The sequence below is a fragment of the Stereum hirsutum genome, assembly GCF_000264905.1.
Source record: "Stereum hirsutum FP-91666 SS1 unplaced genomic scaffold STEHIscaffold_13, whole genome shotgun sequence".
NCBI classification, from domain to species: Eukaryota; Fungi; Basidiomycota; class Agaricomycetes; order Russulales; family Stereaceae; genus Stereum; species Stereum hirsutum.
In genome coordinates this window covers 367,114-384,268 of record NW_006763143.1, presented here as the reverse complement: position 1 = coordinate 384,268, position 17,155 = coordinate 367,114, and the positions used below count along the sequence as shown (strand labels likewise).

The following is a 17,155-nucleotide window of genomic DNA, read 5'->3' as shown; positions in this document are numbered from 1 at the left end:
TGCAAGCGATTCGGAGTCATGAGGTTGCCCTTGAATGGATCGTATAAAAAGCTCGTCTGAGACAAGTAGTACATATAAGGATTGAAACACGAAGGGAATTAGTCGCTAGCACCACACATGGAACGAAACGTACCTACACATACGCACAAAGGCCCGTGCGAGACGGAGTAGTGACCTCTAAGTTGGCTGGGCCTATACTTGTCGATTCAGTTCTTCGTATAAAATTACAGCAAAGGTTTGGGTGTGGTGGCAAAACTTGTATTGAATTGCAAAGGCAGTTTCGAATCGAGGGCCTAATGGAGAGTCCATGGTATGAATGCTAGTATTTGTTGAGAAAATCACAGTCAAGACAAGATATTGGGCTCGCAGTCTACGACATGATTCATTCCTAGTACGGTCGAGAGTGAGGCCTGAGGTAGTGCCGCCCAAGTTCGTGATGTACTTAACCTTAGTCTGATGAGCGTTAAACATTAAACGTTCCTGCCTCCTGCCAATGGTGAATAGATGAGCGGTCAGAGAAAGCACTTGTCTGTAGGAATGACGTTCGTGTGCAAAGACAGTCAAGGACAGTTCCCCGCAGAAAAGCGTCGCCGCGGCCTCGAGGCCGTGGGCCGACTATTCTAACGATGTGGCACCATCTTCTAAAGTGCAACCAACGACGAAAACCTGGGCCACATCCTCTCATGCTTTTATTGCTCGACGGTTGTAACTCATATTTTCACTCAAACCAGTTCTTTTTTCAAGTCGCAGCAGGATGAGCCTTGTTACTCGACGCCACTGTGGAGCTGTGCGAGCGCCACAGCGATGATACACGTAGATCCGGTCTTGACCCAGAGCTCTCCCCCACGTCTCGACCGCCGAGTCCAACTTGCGGACGTCCGCACGCGTTCGACAGCTGTCCATACGACACATCCATACTACTCGAAGCTTCCGTAGCCAGAACATTTAAAGTCGACACCTCGCGGAAAACATGCACCGGTTATCTCTTGCGCAGACATATCGTATCTCCACTCGACCTCGCCCGACCTCCTCTCTACCCTCACCACTCCTTCTTCACTTGCGTTCGACCTTGAAACGACGCTCATACGCATCTATGGCTTCCGTTGAATTCGTTCCTTTGCCACTTCCGGCCAGTGCTGATGCATCCAAGTTTGCGGACTTTGGGAGGGAGGTCAGGGGTCTTGATGCGGCGAATTTGACGCCCGAGACGTTCAAGCTTATTGAGGAGGCCCTGTACAAGGTATGCACTTCTTTATAATAATATATCTACGTTGAATGTGCTCGCTGATGAGAGAGGTGTTGGTGTGGTGATGTTGGAATAGCACGATGCGCTTTTGTTCCGCAACTGTGAGTTGTCGCCGGAGCAGCAGTATGCTATCACGAAGGTGCGTTCTGCCTTCTCTTTAAATATCTTACGTTACGAGGCCGCAAGGAGAGGACACACGCCAACGCCGTTAATTCCGTAGTAGTGTCTGCGCTCGGACAGAGCTCCAAGTTCACTAAATTGTCGTACTTCACCTCACGGCCTCTATACCATTCGCTCTACCGGACTCTAACCACCATTAATCCTTCTCTCTAGGCCTTTGACCCGACCTCCGAGAACTACGGCCACGGTAACAACAAGACCGGAAGCACCAAGAAATCCATCCTCCACCCCGACCTCAAAACCATCCCGCGCGTCCCCCAAGTCCAACTCATCGGCAACGGCACAGTCTACGACCACGAAGGCCTCGCCTCCGCCAAATTGAAACACCCCTCCCACACCACCTTCCACAAGACGGTCATCCCGCCCTCCGAGCAAGCCCACTTCACGCGCTTCTACCGCTGGCACATCGACGCCGCCCTCTATGACCTCTCGCCCCCTAAGGTGACGTCCCTGTATGGTATCACCGTCCCGAGGGGTGAGAAGCAGGTTTGTAGGTATGATGATGGGACGGGAGACGAGCTGGAGGTTCCGCTGGGGACGACGGCGTTCGTTAGTGGGAAGACGATGTTTGAGATTTTGCCGAAGGAGTTGAAGAGTTTGGCGGTTAGAGGAAAGGTCAGGTATGCGCCTCATCCGTATGTGTGGATGGCGCCGGCGAGGGCGTTGGAGACGGGGTTGGGCATCGCGAATGAGGGGCTGGAGCTGAAGCCGGAGGAGTTGCCGCCTTGGGAGGAGGAGAGAGTGAAGACGTTCCCTATCGTGAGTTTCCTGCTGCGACTCGAGAAACTTTGCGACGACGGGATCCACTGATGAAATCGATTTATGGGTGGATTGTAGCTGTGGAAGAACCCCGTTACCCAACAGCTTTCCTTCCAAGTCCACCCATGTGGCGCCCAAGAACTCATCATTGACCCTCTCCCCGCTGGTGCATCCCGCGAAGGCGCTCTCTACCCCGATGGCGCACACATCAAAGATCTAGGTACCGTGCGCGAACTGCTCTACAAGATGCAGAGACCAGCCATCTCACCTCCCGTACGTCTTACCACTCCACTCCTCTTCAATCACCGCCTTGCGAACGACACACATCCCTGCCTACCCACCACACACCCCTAACCCGTCAAACACATGTGGACTTCCAACTGACAAATATTCAACCTCCACAGCTCGTCTACCCCCACGACTGGCACGAGAAAGACCTCGTCCTGTTCCATAACCGCGGCGTGCTGCACTCCGTCGTAGGCGCATTCGAGCCGGACCAGGTCAGGGCTTTCCATCAGTGCAATCTCGCGGCGTCCGATGACCCGGTGGGTCCGAATAACGAGGACGTTATGAGGTGGGCTTGAGCTTGAGCATCGACGGTTGAACGTTGAGATTCGGAAGGAGAGGGCTAGGCTGGGATGGTGCATCTTTTGAAGTTTTGCTGGTGTGCTGTTCGGCTGGGTCCTGTGGTGCCTTTGTGCTTGCTGCGTGGAGTGTGATCGGAGGGGGGGATGGGCCGAGAATTCATGATGTATGTACTCGTACAAGCGCGACGTCCTTTGCTTGTATGTAAGTGATTTACCGAGTGCTTTTGGGACTACGCCGTGTACCATTTAGTTTTCTCAAGATCTTGGAAACGAACGGTGAGAATAACATTTCCGCTCAGTCCTGCAGTCCTGTGCCACACGTCTTTCGAAACCGTGAGAACTTTACACTCATTAGCTCAACTCAGTGTGGCGAAGCAAGCCTCCTCGTTCCCTCCTTCCATGTCAATGATTTCATCTCACGCCCAAACATTCCCGTATACTCACTGCTTGCCTTACACGTAATCAACAACGCTCACTACGCTCACTAGAAGGGTCACTATTTGGGAACAATGACCGCCTAGAAGCATTCATGCGGTGGCACCTCATTAATTCGGAACAATGACCTTGAACCTTGATACTGGGATCTACATATAAAGAGCGCCTTGTCGTCTTCCTATCAATACAGGCTCTATCGTCTTCGATCCCGCTTGGTTAAGCTCTCCACGTCGGTGCTAGGGCTCTTTGAACGATTAAACGCCCTCTAAGAATAACAGGCGCCAATACAGTATTCACTCAGACTAGGGAGCTTGCTACACCAACCATATCGGCGTCGAGACCTTCAAGATCATTATTCCAATAAACATGTCGATCGAATTCCTTCCGATCCCATTGCCTCCTAGCGCCGATGCATCGAAACTTTCTGAATTTGGAAGAGAAGTGAGAGGGTTCGATCCAGGGAAAGATTGGACGGAGGATGAGTTTCGGGAGATCGAGGAGGGGTTGTATAAGGTGTGTTTTCTTTTCTTACATCCATCTCGATTTCAGGCTTTAGGGGGAGGGAAGGGAGAGCGATACTGAGCTATAGTTCGTGGTAGTATGATTTGCTGCTGTTTAGAGATTGTGAGTTTCCGCCGGAGAAGCAGTTAGTTTTGACGCAGGTGAGTTGAATTGGTATCAGCGACCACCATCAAAGCCAACCTCTTCTAACCTGCCTTTCATATCTAGGCCTTCGACCCGACCCAAGTCTCCTACGGCCACGACCACGACTCCGCCTCCGCCGCACGCTCCATAATCCTCCACCCCGGAGTCAAACACATCCCGCATGTCCCCCAAGTCCAGCTCATCGGCAACGGACACATCCCGCCTGAGCATACTTATGGGCTTTCCGATGGAGGTGAGGAGGTGAGGATCAGTCATCCGACGCATACGACGTTTCATAGGACGAGGATTGCGGAGGATGAGCTGTGGGGTGGAGATGGTGGAGACGATGAAAGTGGAGACAAGAGGAAGCGAGCGACTCGATTCATGCGATGGCACATCGACGCCGCGCTCTACGACCTCTCCCCACCCAAAGTAACGACCCTCTACGGCGTCGTCGTCCCCGGCTGCGAGTCTCCGGGCACAATCCTTCAAACATGCCGCTACGACGACGGGACGCCCGATACGCTCGACGTTTCCACCGCCAGCACCGTCTTCATCAGCGGAAAGAACATGTTCGAGGGATTGGAGAGGGAGTGGAGGAGTGTGGCTGTGAGAGGGAGAGTGAGGTATGCGCCGTATCCGTATGTGTGGATGAGCACGGCTAGGGCGCATGAGACGGGGTTGGGGATTGTGTGTGAGGGGAGGGAGGTCCCGTTGGAGGAGTTGCCGGAGTGGAAGGAAGAGAGGGTTAAGGTATTGCCCTTTGTGAGTTCTCGCTCTTGAGTTTTTTTTGGGTGCCTTGTTTTACGAGACTTGTGGGGACGAAGCTTATGGTTCATGTTTTGTGCTCTGTGATTTAGTTGTGGAAGAACCCGATTACTGGTGAACTGGCGATGCAGGTCCATCCATGTGCCGCTCTTGAACTTATCATCGACCCCCTCCCTGCTGATGCACCGAGAGACGGCGCTCTATACCCCGACGGGGCACATATCAAAGACCTCAAAGCCGTCCGCGACTTGTTGTATAAAATGCAGAGACCCGCCATTGCGCCTAACGTACGTCCTCATTCTCCTTCACATCTCCCACGTCCTCTTTTCGTTACCCCTGCTGACATCCCGCTCGACTCTCAGCTTATCTACCCACACGACTGGCGCCCGAAAGATCTTGTTCTCTTCCATAACCGGGGGGTCATGCATTCCGTGACTGGGTCTCTTAGACCTGATGAATTGAGGGTTTTTCATCAGTGCAATTTGGCGGCTTCGGAGGACCCGGAGGGACCGAGTGCGGATGATGTGAGGAGGTGGGCTTGAGCGTTGAGGTTTTGGGTACGTAGCGCTGTTTTAGGCTGGTGTGGCCCCGAGGACGTGGGTTTGAGAAGGTTCGGGAAAGATCGGAAGATTCATGAAGTCGCATGGAAGAATTCAGATATGTTTGTGTTCGCTGTGGCGACCTTACTTAACAAATTTTGTTGAGTTTGAAGGTGATGTTTTTATGGAAGCATGAAGAATGTTCAGCTAGCACGACGCCACATATGGACATTTGCCCCTATTTCGTTCAACGCCACCGCCTTATACGCACAAGCTACAGACCCCGTCGCGCGACGATTGCATTATTCCATGTAGAGCAATTGAGGGTCATTGGATACCATATCGGCGCCAGACTGCGAACTTCCTGATGTCCGCTACCTGCTGCCAGTACTATTGTACTCACACCAAGTCACAGTTGGCTACTGCACTGCCTGGACCTCGGAGCTTACCCGGGATGCCAGCTAATGCCAGCTCAGTCGAGTTACCCATAAAATAACGAGGACGTCGTCGAGAGTATTTGTTTTTGGAAGAGACCGAGCAAGCTCAAGCTGAGGACGAACGGATGATGTGGCACGCGAGAGGGTCTGCCAAAAAGGGGAATCGAGTTGCCGGCACGGGGCCAGGAGCGATCTTCCGAGGTCGCCCAAAGGGGAAGGAGACACAGGGGCTCCAGCTCTGCTCCAGCTTGGGCCAGTTTTTTCGCCCCCTGTCTCCCGCTCCTTCCCCGTCTTCCACCACCACCTCCGTAAGTCTCCTTTTATTCGCCATTTTCTCTCCTTTTCTCTCCTCGAGCTTGTGGGTTGCTGACAATGGACTTGCTGGATACGGTGCGACGTGTCTTTTTCTAGTTCGTCCTTTGTACTTTTTTCGCCTCAGGGTCCGACCTGGCATAGCCCGTCCCAGCTGGCAGCTTCTTTATACCCCTTTTCCGCCTTTTCCGTTGACCTCCAGGGGCAACCTACCTCTCTCGAACACCCACCGACCTACAACCACCCGAAGCGTCATCAAAGCGCAACGCCCACCTTCATGGACATGGAAGTTGAGTACTCGGGTTTGAGCGCCCTCGACCACCTGGCTTCAGTAGCAGCAGCTCAGGATCCCCTTCGCAACGTACGCCCAACTCTCCATAATCCATTAATTAATCTCAACTCAGCATACCTTTCAACACAGACCACTGCCCCTCGCACGTACAACAGCTCGCCCATCCCGACAGACTTTGCTTACCGCTACGGTAGCCCCGCATCGTCAAATTTTACCGCAGCCTCCTCTCACAACACCCACTTCCAACCCCAATCAACCCTCCACCTCCACCCTCTCGAGCTCCGCCGACTCAACCGTTCCCTTGGTCTTCATCCTTACTCCTATTCCCAGCCGACCTCCCCTTCACCCGAATCCGCCTCAAACTTCAACCTCTCGAAACTCGCCAACTTAGCTGATCTAGCTAACTTGAGGGCGAACAGTACGACGCCTTCGGGCGCGTCGACCTCGAATAACTCTGTGCATGCCGGTACTCCTCCGAGTAGCAGGCCTTCGTCAGCGGCGAGCGTGAGATTGAGCACGAGGAACCTGAGGTCGAGTTCGCTACCCGGGAGGAGTGCATCACTGCCGAAGAGTATCTCGAGGAGCAAGAGGAACGTGGAGAAAGCTTATGCGAGCACGCATGCGGGTGAGAATATGTATAGAGGTGGGGTGGGAAGCTCGAGACTGGCAGAGAGCACGCCGTCGACACCTCCTTCGTCTGCGTCGGACCATTCGTCATATGACTTCGACGGCGCTGTACCTTCCACGTCCGCCTCAGTCTCGACATCCGCTGCAGCCGATACTCAACCACCGTCCAATTCCTCTTCCACCGGATCGAACCCGACAGATCCCATCAATCCAAGTCTTCTCACGACAGGCAACCGCCGCACACGGGTCCCGCCACCACTACCTGTTCCAAACCTGACAAAACGCAGTCGAGGTAGGAAAGTGCCTATACTTGTTCCTCCAGCAGCTGCCGCCATGACCACTGGTAAGGCACCTGCGACACCTGCAGCGACGCCACCGCCAGGAGGGGCGAATGGGAGGATATACGTTTGTACGGTGAAAGGGTGTTCGAAGTGTTTTGCGAGGAGAGAGCATTTGAAGAGGCACGTGAGGAGTATACACACCAACGAGAAACGTACGTTTCCCCTTTATTTCTTTCCTCTTCGATCCCTCCACTATTGCTTTCTTTTTCGCATCAAGAAGTCAGAGGATAGGGGCTAACCGGTTGGTTTTCGTGTTTTTGCCTTTTTTATTATAGCGTATCAGTGCGACTTTCCAGGGTGCGATAAGTGGTTCAGTAGACATGATAATCTGCTCCAACATCAGAAGGTGCACACGGGGGACCCCGATGCCGGGCGTACGGCGTCAGAGGGCGTGGAGTCGGGATGAGGCTCGACAGCTTCCATGTTGGGGCCAATGACTCCCTTATTCGTTCTTCACTAGACGTGTCCCGCGTTGAGACCTACGTGGTGTTGTTGGTGATATATGGTCTTGGTCTAAGTTTCTATTGCATTATTGTCGATCGCTTTGGCTCGTTTTGGGTTTGGTTTCGGTTGCATATTCTTTACAGTTTACAGTGTCCTATAGTAGTCGTACATGTCTTGATTTCCCCCTCTCCGTCTCTTCTCCCTATCTATTATCTCATTCTCTCCATCTTTCTCCTCTTTTAGCGTACCTCCATCTCGTCCCTTAGTCCATATCTCTCCTCTTTTCAGTTATTTTCGCTATCTGTCTCGGTCTCTATCAGGATTCACTACGTACATACACGTTGCATACTTTTGGTTTCTCTCCCTCGTATCATATCATCCCCTCTGGTCTCGCCCCCGTTCTTTCGCTTCTCTGTCTACAGTTATATTCGAGTAGTACTTCCCCCTCTGACTGTGATCTCTATTGATGATCACCGTTTATACGGTCATTCTTTCGCCTCGCCTTCGCAGCTTTTCGTTCGCTTCGACTGTTGTTACCTTGTGATCAAGGACATCTCCTTCGTGGCTTACGGCTGCTGATCGAGGGCGAGGGTGACTCGCGACCCCTTCTCCATACGCCCTGTTTTCGGGATTGGAACGAATAAAAGTATATAACATTTAGTCTTCGTTTTTTCTCCTTCTTATGTTTCTATGCATATGTTCTTACCCACCACCGCCACTTTCATTTTGTCACGCACCTTCCCTCACCCCCTCCGTCCCTCCCTCCCTCTTTTCATCCGTTCGTATCCATGTAGTTGCCTCGCTAGTACCATGTACATGCAGAGCTTCTGAACTGTTCGACGTTCGTGACGATTTCGTCACGCGTCGTCTTGTCTTTCGCCATCGCCATCATCATCCTATAGAAGCCCCTATCCGCATCGCATAGGCGGCAGCCCCTATCCTCCCCACATATTTATCCCCATTCGTTGTCCTGCTCGAGCCTTGAAGCTTCAGGGTGACGTACCTCCGAGTCGGTGTCGTTGGCCTTAGGTGCCAGTTCATCAGTCTACGTACAGGGACTGCTGCTATCCGATTCGTTCTACACCGTCGAGCATCATCTGGTTTATTTATGCGTTTGCTCCACCTTTCGCGGTACTAGTTGTAGTCTGTACTGGGCCCCGGGTCGACGTCCGAATCTCTAGATTTCTCACCTACTTGGGTCGGACTATTTCGATTATGCACTTATACGCACGTTGTGTAGAGCTCTCGTTTGGATACGATGGCTACGTCTATTTATCTATTCCGGTTGGCCCTATCTCCAGTTTCGGCTCGCAATCGTGGAGGTTTCGCTTGCGGTTCATCGACTTCAAGTGAGTAGTATAACACTATTCTCGCGAATGCAAGCGCTGTAAGAGTCTATGGTATAGGTGAGGCCATAGCTACGAAGGCTCGTAGTAAACCTTCCCCAGACGATGAGGTCTGGGGCTCGAATGTGTGGCGGGCCACAGGAATATGTGTGGCGTTTCGAGACAGAATGTTCCCACGAAATATCAGGCTGCCGATATCCCTGTCACCGGTGTTTCGTTTTGTCTTCGTCTTTCGTCCCTCCATCCACCCTCTCATGCTTGTATATAGCAGCACGCCGTAAACTAGGGATGCTTCTCATCACTGCAATCTTTGACGCTTGGATGATCCTCACAGGTTTGCCATTTTGCACTCCCCACGGAGCTGCTCAATCATCTCTGCCAGGGCAAGCGCTACGCGGCGCCCTACGGGACTGGATGGCTATCCGTAGCAGCCTAGGAGCGTTTCTTGATGCACATAAACACAAACGCAGGGTACCCTATCCAATAAAGAATCGAATTGGGCTTCCTTTCTGTGTATCTAGGCCTCCAGGATCTGCACAAACCCTCTACGGGTAGTCATTCACTACATGCACAGACCCAGCTGCAGGGCTCATTTTCCTCTGCCGCAGAGCTGTCGAAGTTCAGCTGTGTGTTCGGGACTGTTTTAACCTACATGTCCTATGGATAGACATCCAGTGTTTCGTCTCTCCCCATCCTTCCATTCTTCATACGCTTGCCGATGCAGGCCGGTCAAGCTTACACAGCCAAAAGTTATCCCCGAGTTTCTCTCTGACACAACCCCGGTCGTTGACTTGAGGGATATGTGGAACGTAGTAGAGCTGGTGCAGCACTCTGCTTTGACGAATGATCTACTTAGACCCAAGATGATGTATAGGAGGTCACTCGTCTCGTACAGTTCGTACTGAAGGTCTGAGCACTCCTCCACTTCATGCACGCGCTATGTAACTCGGTGTCGCACCGAGTAAGCGTCACCCGCGAGTACCGATGCTATACTTCTTCTGGCCAACCCGCTCACCGCATCTCGTGTTCTTGCACGTTTGAGACCACCCGCAGCGCGTTTACGAGGATCCTCGATACGCCATTAGGAGTTTTTGAGGTGCGGTTTGACTATCACTTCCTTACTTCATTGTACTGGACTATATTGACTTCGGCTTTAGTGCACTCTTTCGTCGTCGTCAGGTCCAGAGTCCCTGGATTTTCACCCTTCCGGTGAGTACAGGACATTCGCTATCCATCTCATGTTGCAGACAATCCTGGTCGGCCGCTCCTCAAGGGTCAATTGTATGACTAGATATAAAAGCAGTCGACTCGGGTAGAGGGACGACTGTTTTCGGCGTCTTGGCACGATGTATGCTTCCCTTTCTCTCTTGAGTGCAGTGTTTGCACTACGTGGTGCCTACGCTGCGATTTACACTGATCCATCTCAGTTACCCAGTCGAGAGTACGACTATGTCATCGTTGGTGGTACGTTTTGCGCATCTCAGGTCCCCCTTGAATTTCGTTCCAATTCTGATTTGTTTGCCCGATCAAGCTGGTCCTGGTGGGAGCGTCGTGGCTCGCCGACTCGCGGAGAGCTCTACCACAAACGTATTAATCATAGAAGCTGGAGGGCTGTAGGTTTCGTATTTTGTGCTTGATTTTTTGTGAACATTTGGTTGATATAGATGCTGTATTCTTTGTGATGGTAGCCCGGATGACATTGAAGACGTCGCCATTCCTTTCTTGAGCGAAACTCTGACTCCAAATCAGCCTTGGGATTGGTATGTCATTCTCTTTCCTAGTTTATATACGTCCCTCAACCTTGCGTCCCCCTCTGTCAAGGAATTACGTGACCACTCCGCAACCAGGTCTGTCACTCGATACATGTCCATGGTCATGACATTGACGTATATGTCTGCCAATGTCGGTAGGGCTGAACGGTCGTAGCATCGACTATCCTCGTGGGAAACTCCTTGGGGGTTCTTCCTGTGTCAACGATCAGGCCTGGACTAGAGGATCGAAGGACGACTTTGACCGTTACGCGCGGGTCACTGGCGATGATGGTTGGTCGTGGGACGCTCTTCAACCTTTCATTCACGGAGTGAGCTTCTTGTGTCTGTGAAATGCAGGCTTCCATGCCCGATGAGCAGATCTATAGCTTATTTTCTTGTCATTGTAGATCGAGCAGCTTGTCCCTCCCGCTGATGGACATAATACCGCTGGAGAGGTCATACCTTCTATTCACGGAACGAATGGTCTAGTTGGCATCAGCGTCCAAGGGTTGCTGCCGAATCTCGATGGCAGAATTTTCAACACTACCTCTGAGCTTAGCGAGTTTCCCTTCAACGAGGACATGAACTCCGGAGACACCATTGGAATTAGTGAGCGCTTCTATTTCTTCCCCGTATATGGGCCAGCGAACTAATCAACATCTGTTATGCATGGCAGGTTGGGGTCAATACGCCATTCGGAACGGCTCGAGACAGGATGCAGCCAACACTTACCTCGAACCGGCCTCGAACTGGGACAATCTTGACGTGCTCATCAATACACAGGTTACGAAGGTTTTTAAGATCGGTGAGGAAAGCGGAGTTCCTGTCATCCGCGGTGTTCAGTTCGCGCTGAACTCGACTAGTGAGTCAGTTGTATGCCTCGAGATGTAAACATACCGTTGATATGATTGGATACTTTCTAGGCAGTGTCTACGCTGTCAATGCAACAAAGGAAGTCATCCTGTCTGGTTCGTCATGTTTTGCTCCGATTTTGAGTCGGAGGTTGCCTCATGTTCACTACTTCTATCCAGCCGGCGCCATCAACACGCCACAAATTCTCCTCCTCTCAGGCCTGGGCCCCACAGCCAACCTCTCCTCACTCAACATCTCCGCCGTCGTTGACCTTCCCTTCGTCGGTTCCAACCTACAGGACCACGTCTTCCTCCCCAACACCTGGCAAGTCAACTCGAATCTCACATACGACGACGTCAACCGCAACCAAACCCTCTTCAACGAAGATTTAGCCCAGTGGCGAAACAACAGGACAGGTTTGTTCGCTGCGGCGAGCTCGGCAGAAATTGGGTGGTTGAGATTGCCCGAGGATGATCCTATCTTTGAGACCGTGCAGGATCCGAGTGCGGGGAAGTTGAGTGCACATTATGAGTTCATTTTCATAGTACGTTGTTTTCGTACTGTGGAGAATAAGTTGCTGAGCAGGATATTTCTCGATAGGATGGCTTTCTGGGCACTCCTCCAGCAACGGGAAACTTCCTGAGTATCGCGACCAATGTGGTCTCTCCGACGTCTCGTGCGTCACACCTTTCTGTTTCCCTCTTGGCTAAACATTTTTGATCAATGACCCTTGCACACACAGGTGGCACCGTGACTATAAACTCTACAAATCCCTTCGACTTTCCGCTTATTGACCCTGTGAGTGCCGTTGACTACGGACACTAAATAATTTGCATGCCTTACTTCGGTTTATCGATACCAGGGGCTCCTGAATTCCGACTTCGACATCCACACTATAGTCGAAGCTATCAAGGCTGCCCGGCGTTTCGTCGGCTCTCCAGCTTTCAGCAACTACATCGTCGGTCAGTCTCTACGCTCCCATTTTTCGCCCCAATACTCACTCGTACCATCCACCGGTAAAAGACACGGTCATCCCTGCAAATGCTACGACAGACGACGAACTCGCCCAATTCGCGCGCGACAACGCCGGAACGGTCTTCCACCCCACCGGCACCACTGCGATGTCCGCATGGAATGATACCTCCAGTGGCGTCGTCAACCCCGATTTGACGGTCAAGGGTGTGAAGGGCCTGAGAATCATCGATGCAGGTATTCTTGTAGGTCTTGTGCTTCATTGCTTATAGTGTCTGGACGTGATTTGGTGAACAATGCTGACTTTCTTGCATTTGCTCTGTCGTTCTCTATATGGATGCAGCCGTTCGTGCCGGCAGCACACACCCAAGCTTCGGTCTACATTATCGCCGAGAGGGCGGCGGCGCTCATCAAAGCCGCTGCGAGTTCTTGAAGTCGGACAGATACTATACTTACCTATGTTTGAGATCGTAATATCCAGTTTCTCACAAAATGGAACAAATCTGGTACTGAAGTAAAGCGTATCTGCTCTCTCAGATTGTTCTGGATATATAGCAGGAATGATTCCGCACGCCATCGGAGCTGTTGGGATATATCAAGACAGTGCTTGACTGGTGGACAAGACCGTCCTGCATAAATATGTAGCACCCGCATTCTCGTGGTCTTACGATCACCTACAGCCCTATCGGGCATAAACAGACTTATACAAGAACTCGATAAACCGATCATGAGAACCCCGTCCGGATCGTAGGCGTGAAGATCGGTAGCGGATGAGCCTACAGATAAATGCACAACGTCCACAGTCAAGCGCTGGCCTGACAGTGGAAGAGCAAGAAGACCACATACCTCGGTGTTGAACACGTATTCTGAGGGAAGGTGAAGCAGCGTCAGTAAAAATAATGGCGCAAACGTGTGAGAGGGGAGGAGCAGGAACCCGACTCACTGTCCAATGGAACGACATCCCCATCCGAGAACAACAAGAACAAGTACTTCAACGTCTCGCTCTATGGACAACACCCATCGTCAGCCCGGCCAGTTCAAAGTAGTGTAAGTGGAAGCAAACGGGAAACCAAACGCACCATCAAGAACGTCTCCATCTTATCCTCATGCTCAGCCGGCACGTCATCGACATTGATGATACTTGCGAACCCTCCACTCTCAATCCTACAATGTGTTTGTATAGCGCTGAAGATGTTCCAGCCGTAGTCACGGTAGCGTTGGTCGCCCGTGAGACGGAAGGCGATGAAGAGAGATTCTACGGTTTCGGGGCTGTGGCGATCCCATATCAGTTCCCCGTTGCCTCAAGTCCAGAATCTGGATGCGAGAGTAAGAAAAGGAAGGAAACGTACCGGAGGATGTATCGAGCGTCATATGGTGCAGGAGCACCTGGTCTGAATGAATCATCGATATGAGTTTATTTCCATGCAGGTCGAGTCAACAAGAGGTAAGAACGTACCGTGCACCCTTAATATACCAGTCCTTCGGCGCATAAGGCATGGTCCTTTCCAAACCGTCGGTCGGAATTCTGAAATGTGCAATCTCAGGTGCTAGGCCCCTATAGTTATCGAGACCACCAACGCAAGTCGTCACGTCAGTTCAAGAGCTCACAACACGTATCCATCTAAGGTAATGAGCGTAACAGAAAGGAGAGCAAACGTACGTCTTGGTATCATGAGTGGCCATACATGTCTTGATCAACTCCGCGCCCGTCCTCCAGTCTCTCTGTCCCGTTTCGCTCAGCTCTTCAGGTAAAGGTGGTCTAGATACCGGATGAACGAGGGAGCCTGTACGTGTGGCGCCGAGCATGAGCGAGCCGCCGAAGAAACAGACGAGGAAGTCTTGTTTGGGCATAAGGCGCCATGACCTACGTGAACCGTGCCGAAGGTTTGTAAGTGCGACCAGACCGAGATGCTCCAAACGAGGGGTAACGAATCGTGGACCGTGAATGTAGTGTAACGAGGACCTACATTTGGTTGTTTTGGTCGCGCTCGGGGACGAGTTCGGAGGTGTAGGTCAGGCCAGACTCCATGCTCTTTTGGACAAGGTGGGAATGAATGGCATCCATCGTGTAATCATACATCTGGTGTCATTAATATCTATCAGTGAGTATGAAAAGCCGGTGTTGCTGAATGATTGGATAACGTACATCCTTGTAAACGTCCTCAGTCAAGTCCTAGAGGTGAGAGAGACTGTGAGCGACCGAAGGCGGCTTATAGAATATAAAATAAGTACAGTCTGGACGTATTGCTTGCTGTATGGATGTCGGTTAGTTCGACGAATTCTAGTGAAGTAAAGGGGTTCTTACAGCAAGTATTCGTAGAATGAGTCGCCACGAGACCCCAGTCTAATCGCGGAAGTGACAAACTTTCCATCTTTTGGGCTGCAGCACGCGACCGATTAATTTCAAGTTGCAGAAATATGTGTTCCAGGAGATGAACTCACTTCATGAAGATGCTCGCTAGCCCAGGCGCCATCCTCGCCGCTTTGATTACGGCCATGACCTATCACACAATTCACCAGTTCAGCATCGTCATCATCCCCGAGACGAGAACAAACGAACCCTCTCAGCCTTCTTCCAATACACGTCCTCGTCCGTCAAGAAGCTCAAATACCTAAACTCCAACTGCAGGGTCGCGGCCTCCGCCGTGCTAACCAGTCCGTTATTATCCCTGTCTGGCACGCCCTCTCGTTTACCGAGATTGACCATGGAGAGTGGGAGCCCGGACTCGGTTTCAAAGACCGGAAGGATGCGGTCTGCAAGCTCTTTTGCTTTTTCGAGGAAGATGGGTTCCTCGTTGGAGAGATGATGTGCCGCGAGGAGGCCGCCAAGGACACGGATAGTCGTCTGTCAGGAGCCGAGCGATCAGTACTACATATCTCATAGATCCGGAGATGTTCCCGTAGTGTTCCTAGAAGAATGGGACGAACCTCAAAGGTATTGAAGTTCGCATCCCGGTCGAACGTCATATTCGTAGCCACCCAGTCCCTTGCTCGCTCATACTCCTCCGTGAGGCCCATTAGCAGCATAGTATCAATCGAGTCGACGACCGTGTATCCGATCCCTCCAGCGGCTGTGAGGTTGGACCCCATGTGGCTTATGGGATGATATTCATCGTCACCCATTGCGTCCCTCTCTGGACATATTAGCCTCAAACACAGCAATTTCGATGAGAGTATCGAAATGGCTCACCATAGGCTAGCCATGCATGCTGTTCAAGTGGTCGTGACATTGTCAGCAGAGGAACAAGGTCAAAGGAGCGTGATAGGACGTACTCGGAATGCTTCCACTACTGCATCCCGCTTCTCCACATCCGCCTCGAAACCAACATAAGTGCCCTTGCTCGCGCCAGGCAGCTCTCGCAGCGCCGGGGTATCCAGTCCAAAGAAGGAACGGTACTTCATTTCCGTACGGATACCATTATTAGAATCTCCACAACCTCAAAGATTATTGAAGCCTTTGGCCGTACCTGGAATATCAAGAACGTCACCAATCCAACAACACCAATGTATACTAGTCGCGTCACGGTCGCGGAGGTACTTTTGTGGATCTAAATTCGACACATATAATATCAGTCGCATTGAAAGAACTCTTCAAATAGATCAATTCCTAAACGAGTAGAGGAGAAACGCACGTCTCCAGGTTGCACGATATGTCCACTCGAGGCAGGCGCTGGGTTGGTGCCCCCTGTTGCCTTTCGCTGCCGAAGCTCTGGGGCTTCCTGTCCTGACATGATTTATGCCAGTAATAAGTCAAGGAAACAAGCTTGAGTTTCCGACCGTTCACAATAGAGTCAGAATAGTCTGGGGGTGTGGTATCCTCAAGGGCTGTTGCTGGCAGAAGCCAAGCTTGAAGGTGGCGAGGCGACGTGGCGTAGTCCAATATGCGACGCGCTCGATCGCGTTGTAGTTTTATTTGAAATCCTCAGTGTGGCCCACCGTAGACTCATCTCATGAGCTCGACTTACATCTGAGCCATCTAGGCATTGCAAGGTTTGTATGCGATATACCGTGTCAAGAGAATTGTCTATCGAAGAATGCAAGCAAAACAACAAACGAGTGACTATGAATTCAGAATTGCAACAAATACAAAGCAAACAAAGGGGTAAATGATGGATGGGTGGGCTACAAGGCTAATGTAATAAGAAAATGGATGTTCGTCTACCACAAAACACGAGCTGTTAGTCGTAAGTGACTACAAGTATTGCGTATAACATAGATAAAATAGAAAGATATCACCGCTCTGTCTTCTCCCCTCATCCGCCACCCTCACCAAAAGCATCGACATCGAGCACAAATCGTCTGTTGCTCGCCATAAGTGAGCGCACCGAGCCCCAACCCGGCTTCGTCGAGTTCAGGACCGCGCAAAATGGGAAGTCGAAGAGGGATGGGTGAAAGACATCAGCTACACTTGAACGTTTCGGATGCCCACAAGCACGACCGTATCGAGGCGGTGTCAGGGCCGATATGCATTAGGAGCACCAACAGAGGCGAAGATAGAGGGGTATAGGGGTATCCTGACGGTACCATACACTGTGTATATGGCGGTCACCCCAAGAACACGATACCTTCTCCCCCAGCCGACTACCAGCATCCCCTCGATCATCCAAGTGCAGCGATCCACC

General features: G+C 51.5%; 5 protein-coding genes across 5 annotated transcripts; 4 read left to right on the top strand and 1 right to left on the bottom strand.

Moving 5' to 3' along the window:
* Positions 1-1,041: 1,041 nt before the first annotated feature.
* Positions 1,042-2,769, top strand: STEHIDRAFT_101392 (Clavaminate synthase-like protein; the record flags this gene model as incomplete). Its single annotated transcript, XM_007307359.1, has 5 exons — positions 1,042-1,240; positions 1,323-1,385; positions 1,580-2,185; positions 2,264-2,458; positions 2,590-2,769. The coding sequence occupies exons 1-5, from the start codon at positions 1,094-1,096 to the stop codon at positions 2,767-2,769; spliced, it is 1,191 nt and encodes a 396-aa protein (XP_007307421.1). The 5' UTR covers positions 1,042-1,093.
* Positions 2,770-3,255: 486 nt separating this feature from the next.
* STEHIDRAFT_170594 (Clavaminate synthase-like protein) lies at positions 3,256-5,254 on the top strand. The gene is made up of 5 exons (XM_007307358.1): positions 3,256-3,720; positions 3,807-3,869; positions 3,937-4,617; positions 4,713-4,907; positions 4,983-5,254. The coding sequence occupies exons 1-5, from the start codon at positions 3,574-3,576 to the stop codon at positions 5,160-5,162; spliced, it is 1,266 nt and encodes a 421-aa protein (XP_007307420.1). The 5' UTR covers positions 3,256-3,573; the 3' UTR covers positions 5,163-5,254.
* A 1,906-nt stretch (positions 5,255-7,160) lies between these two features.
* STEHIDRAFT_63013 (uncharacterized protein) lies at positions 7,161-7,574 on the top strand (the record flags this gene model as incomplete). The annotated part of the gene is made up of 2 exons (XM_007307208.1): positions 7,161-7,320; positions 7,444-7,574. The coding sequence occupies 2 exons, from the start codon at positions 7,161-7,163 to the stop codon at positions 7,572-7,574; spliced, it is 291 nt and encodes a 96-aa protein (XP_007307270.1).
* A 2,730-nt stretch (positions 7,575-10,304) lies between these two features.
* On the top strand, positions 10,305-12,966 carry STEHIDRAFT_159867 (aryl-alcohol-oxidase from pleurotus Eryingii; the record flags this gene model as incomplete). Its single annotated transcript, XM_007307357.1, has 14 exons — positions 10,305-10,422; positions 10,490-10,571; positions 10,647-10,718; positions 10,780-10,805; positions 10,869-11,038; positions 11,117-11,318; positions 11,386-11,571; positions 11,633-11,677; positions 11,741-12,105; positions 12,162-12,237; positions 12,304-12,359; positions 12,424-12,523; positions 12,585-12,778; positions 12,877-12,966. The coding sequence occupies 14 exons, from the start codon at positions 10,305-10,307 to the stop codon at positions 12,964-12,966; spliced, it is 1,782 nt and encodes a 593-aa protein (XP_007307419.1).
* Positions 12,967-13,258: 292 nt separating this feature from the next.
* STEHIDRAFT_63527 (glycoside hydrolase) lies at positions 13,259-15,935 on the bottom strand (the record flags this gene model as incomplete). Its single annotated transcript, XM_007307255.1, has 16 exons — positions 13,259-13,309; positions 13,380-13,399; positions 13,477-13,537; positions 13,613-13,802; positions 13,883-13,924; positions 13,990-14,088; positions 14,194-14,397; positions 14,501-14,613; positions 14,680-14,706; positions 14,766-14,784; positions 14,839-14,913; positions 14,976-15,034; positions 15,094-15,378; positions 15,462-15,667; positions 15,724-15,742; positions 15,807-15,935. 16 exons carry the CDS (start codon positions 15,933-15,935, stop codon positions 13,259-13,261), a joined length of 1,599 nt encoding a protein of 532 aa, XP_007307317.1.
* Between the last annotated feature and the right edge of the window lie 1,220 nt (positions 15,936-17,155).

Bases quoted from the DNA above. Each gene is read 5' to 3' on its own strand.
- STEHIDRAFT_170594 (XM_007307358.1), top strand. From the start codon at position 3,574: ATGTCGATCGAATTCCTTCCGATCCCATTGCCTCCTAGCGCCGATGCA. The intron at 3,721-3,806 runs GTGTGTTTTCTT...AGTTCGTGGTAG, and splicing joins TCGAGGAGGGGTTGTATAAG to TATGATTTGCTGCTGTTTAG. The intron at 4,908-4,982 runs GTACGTCCTCAT...CTCGACTCTCAG, and splicing joins GACCCGCCATTGCGCCTAAC to CTTATCTACCCACACGACTG.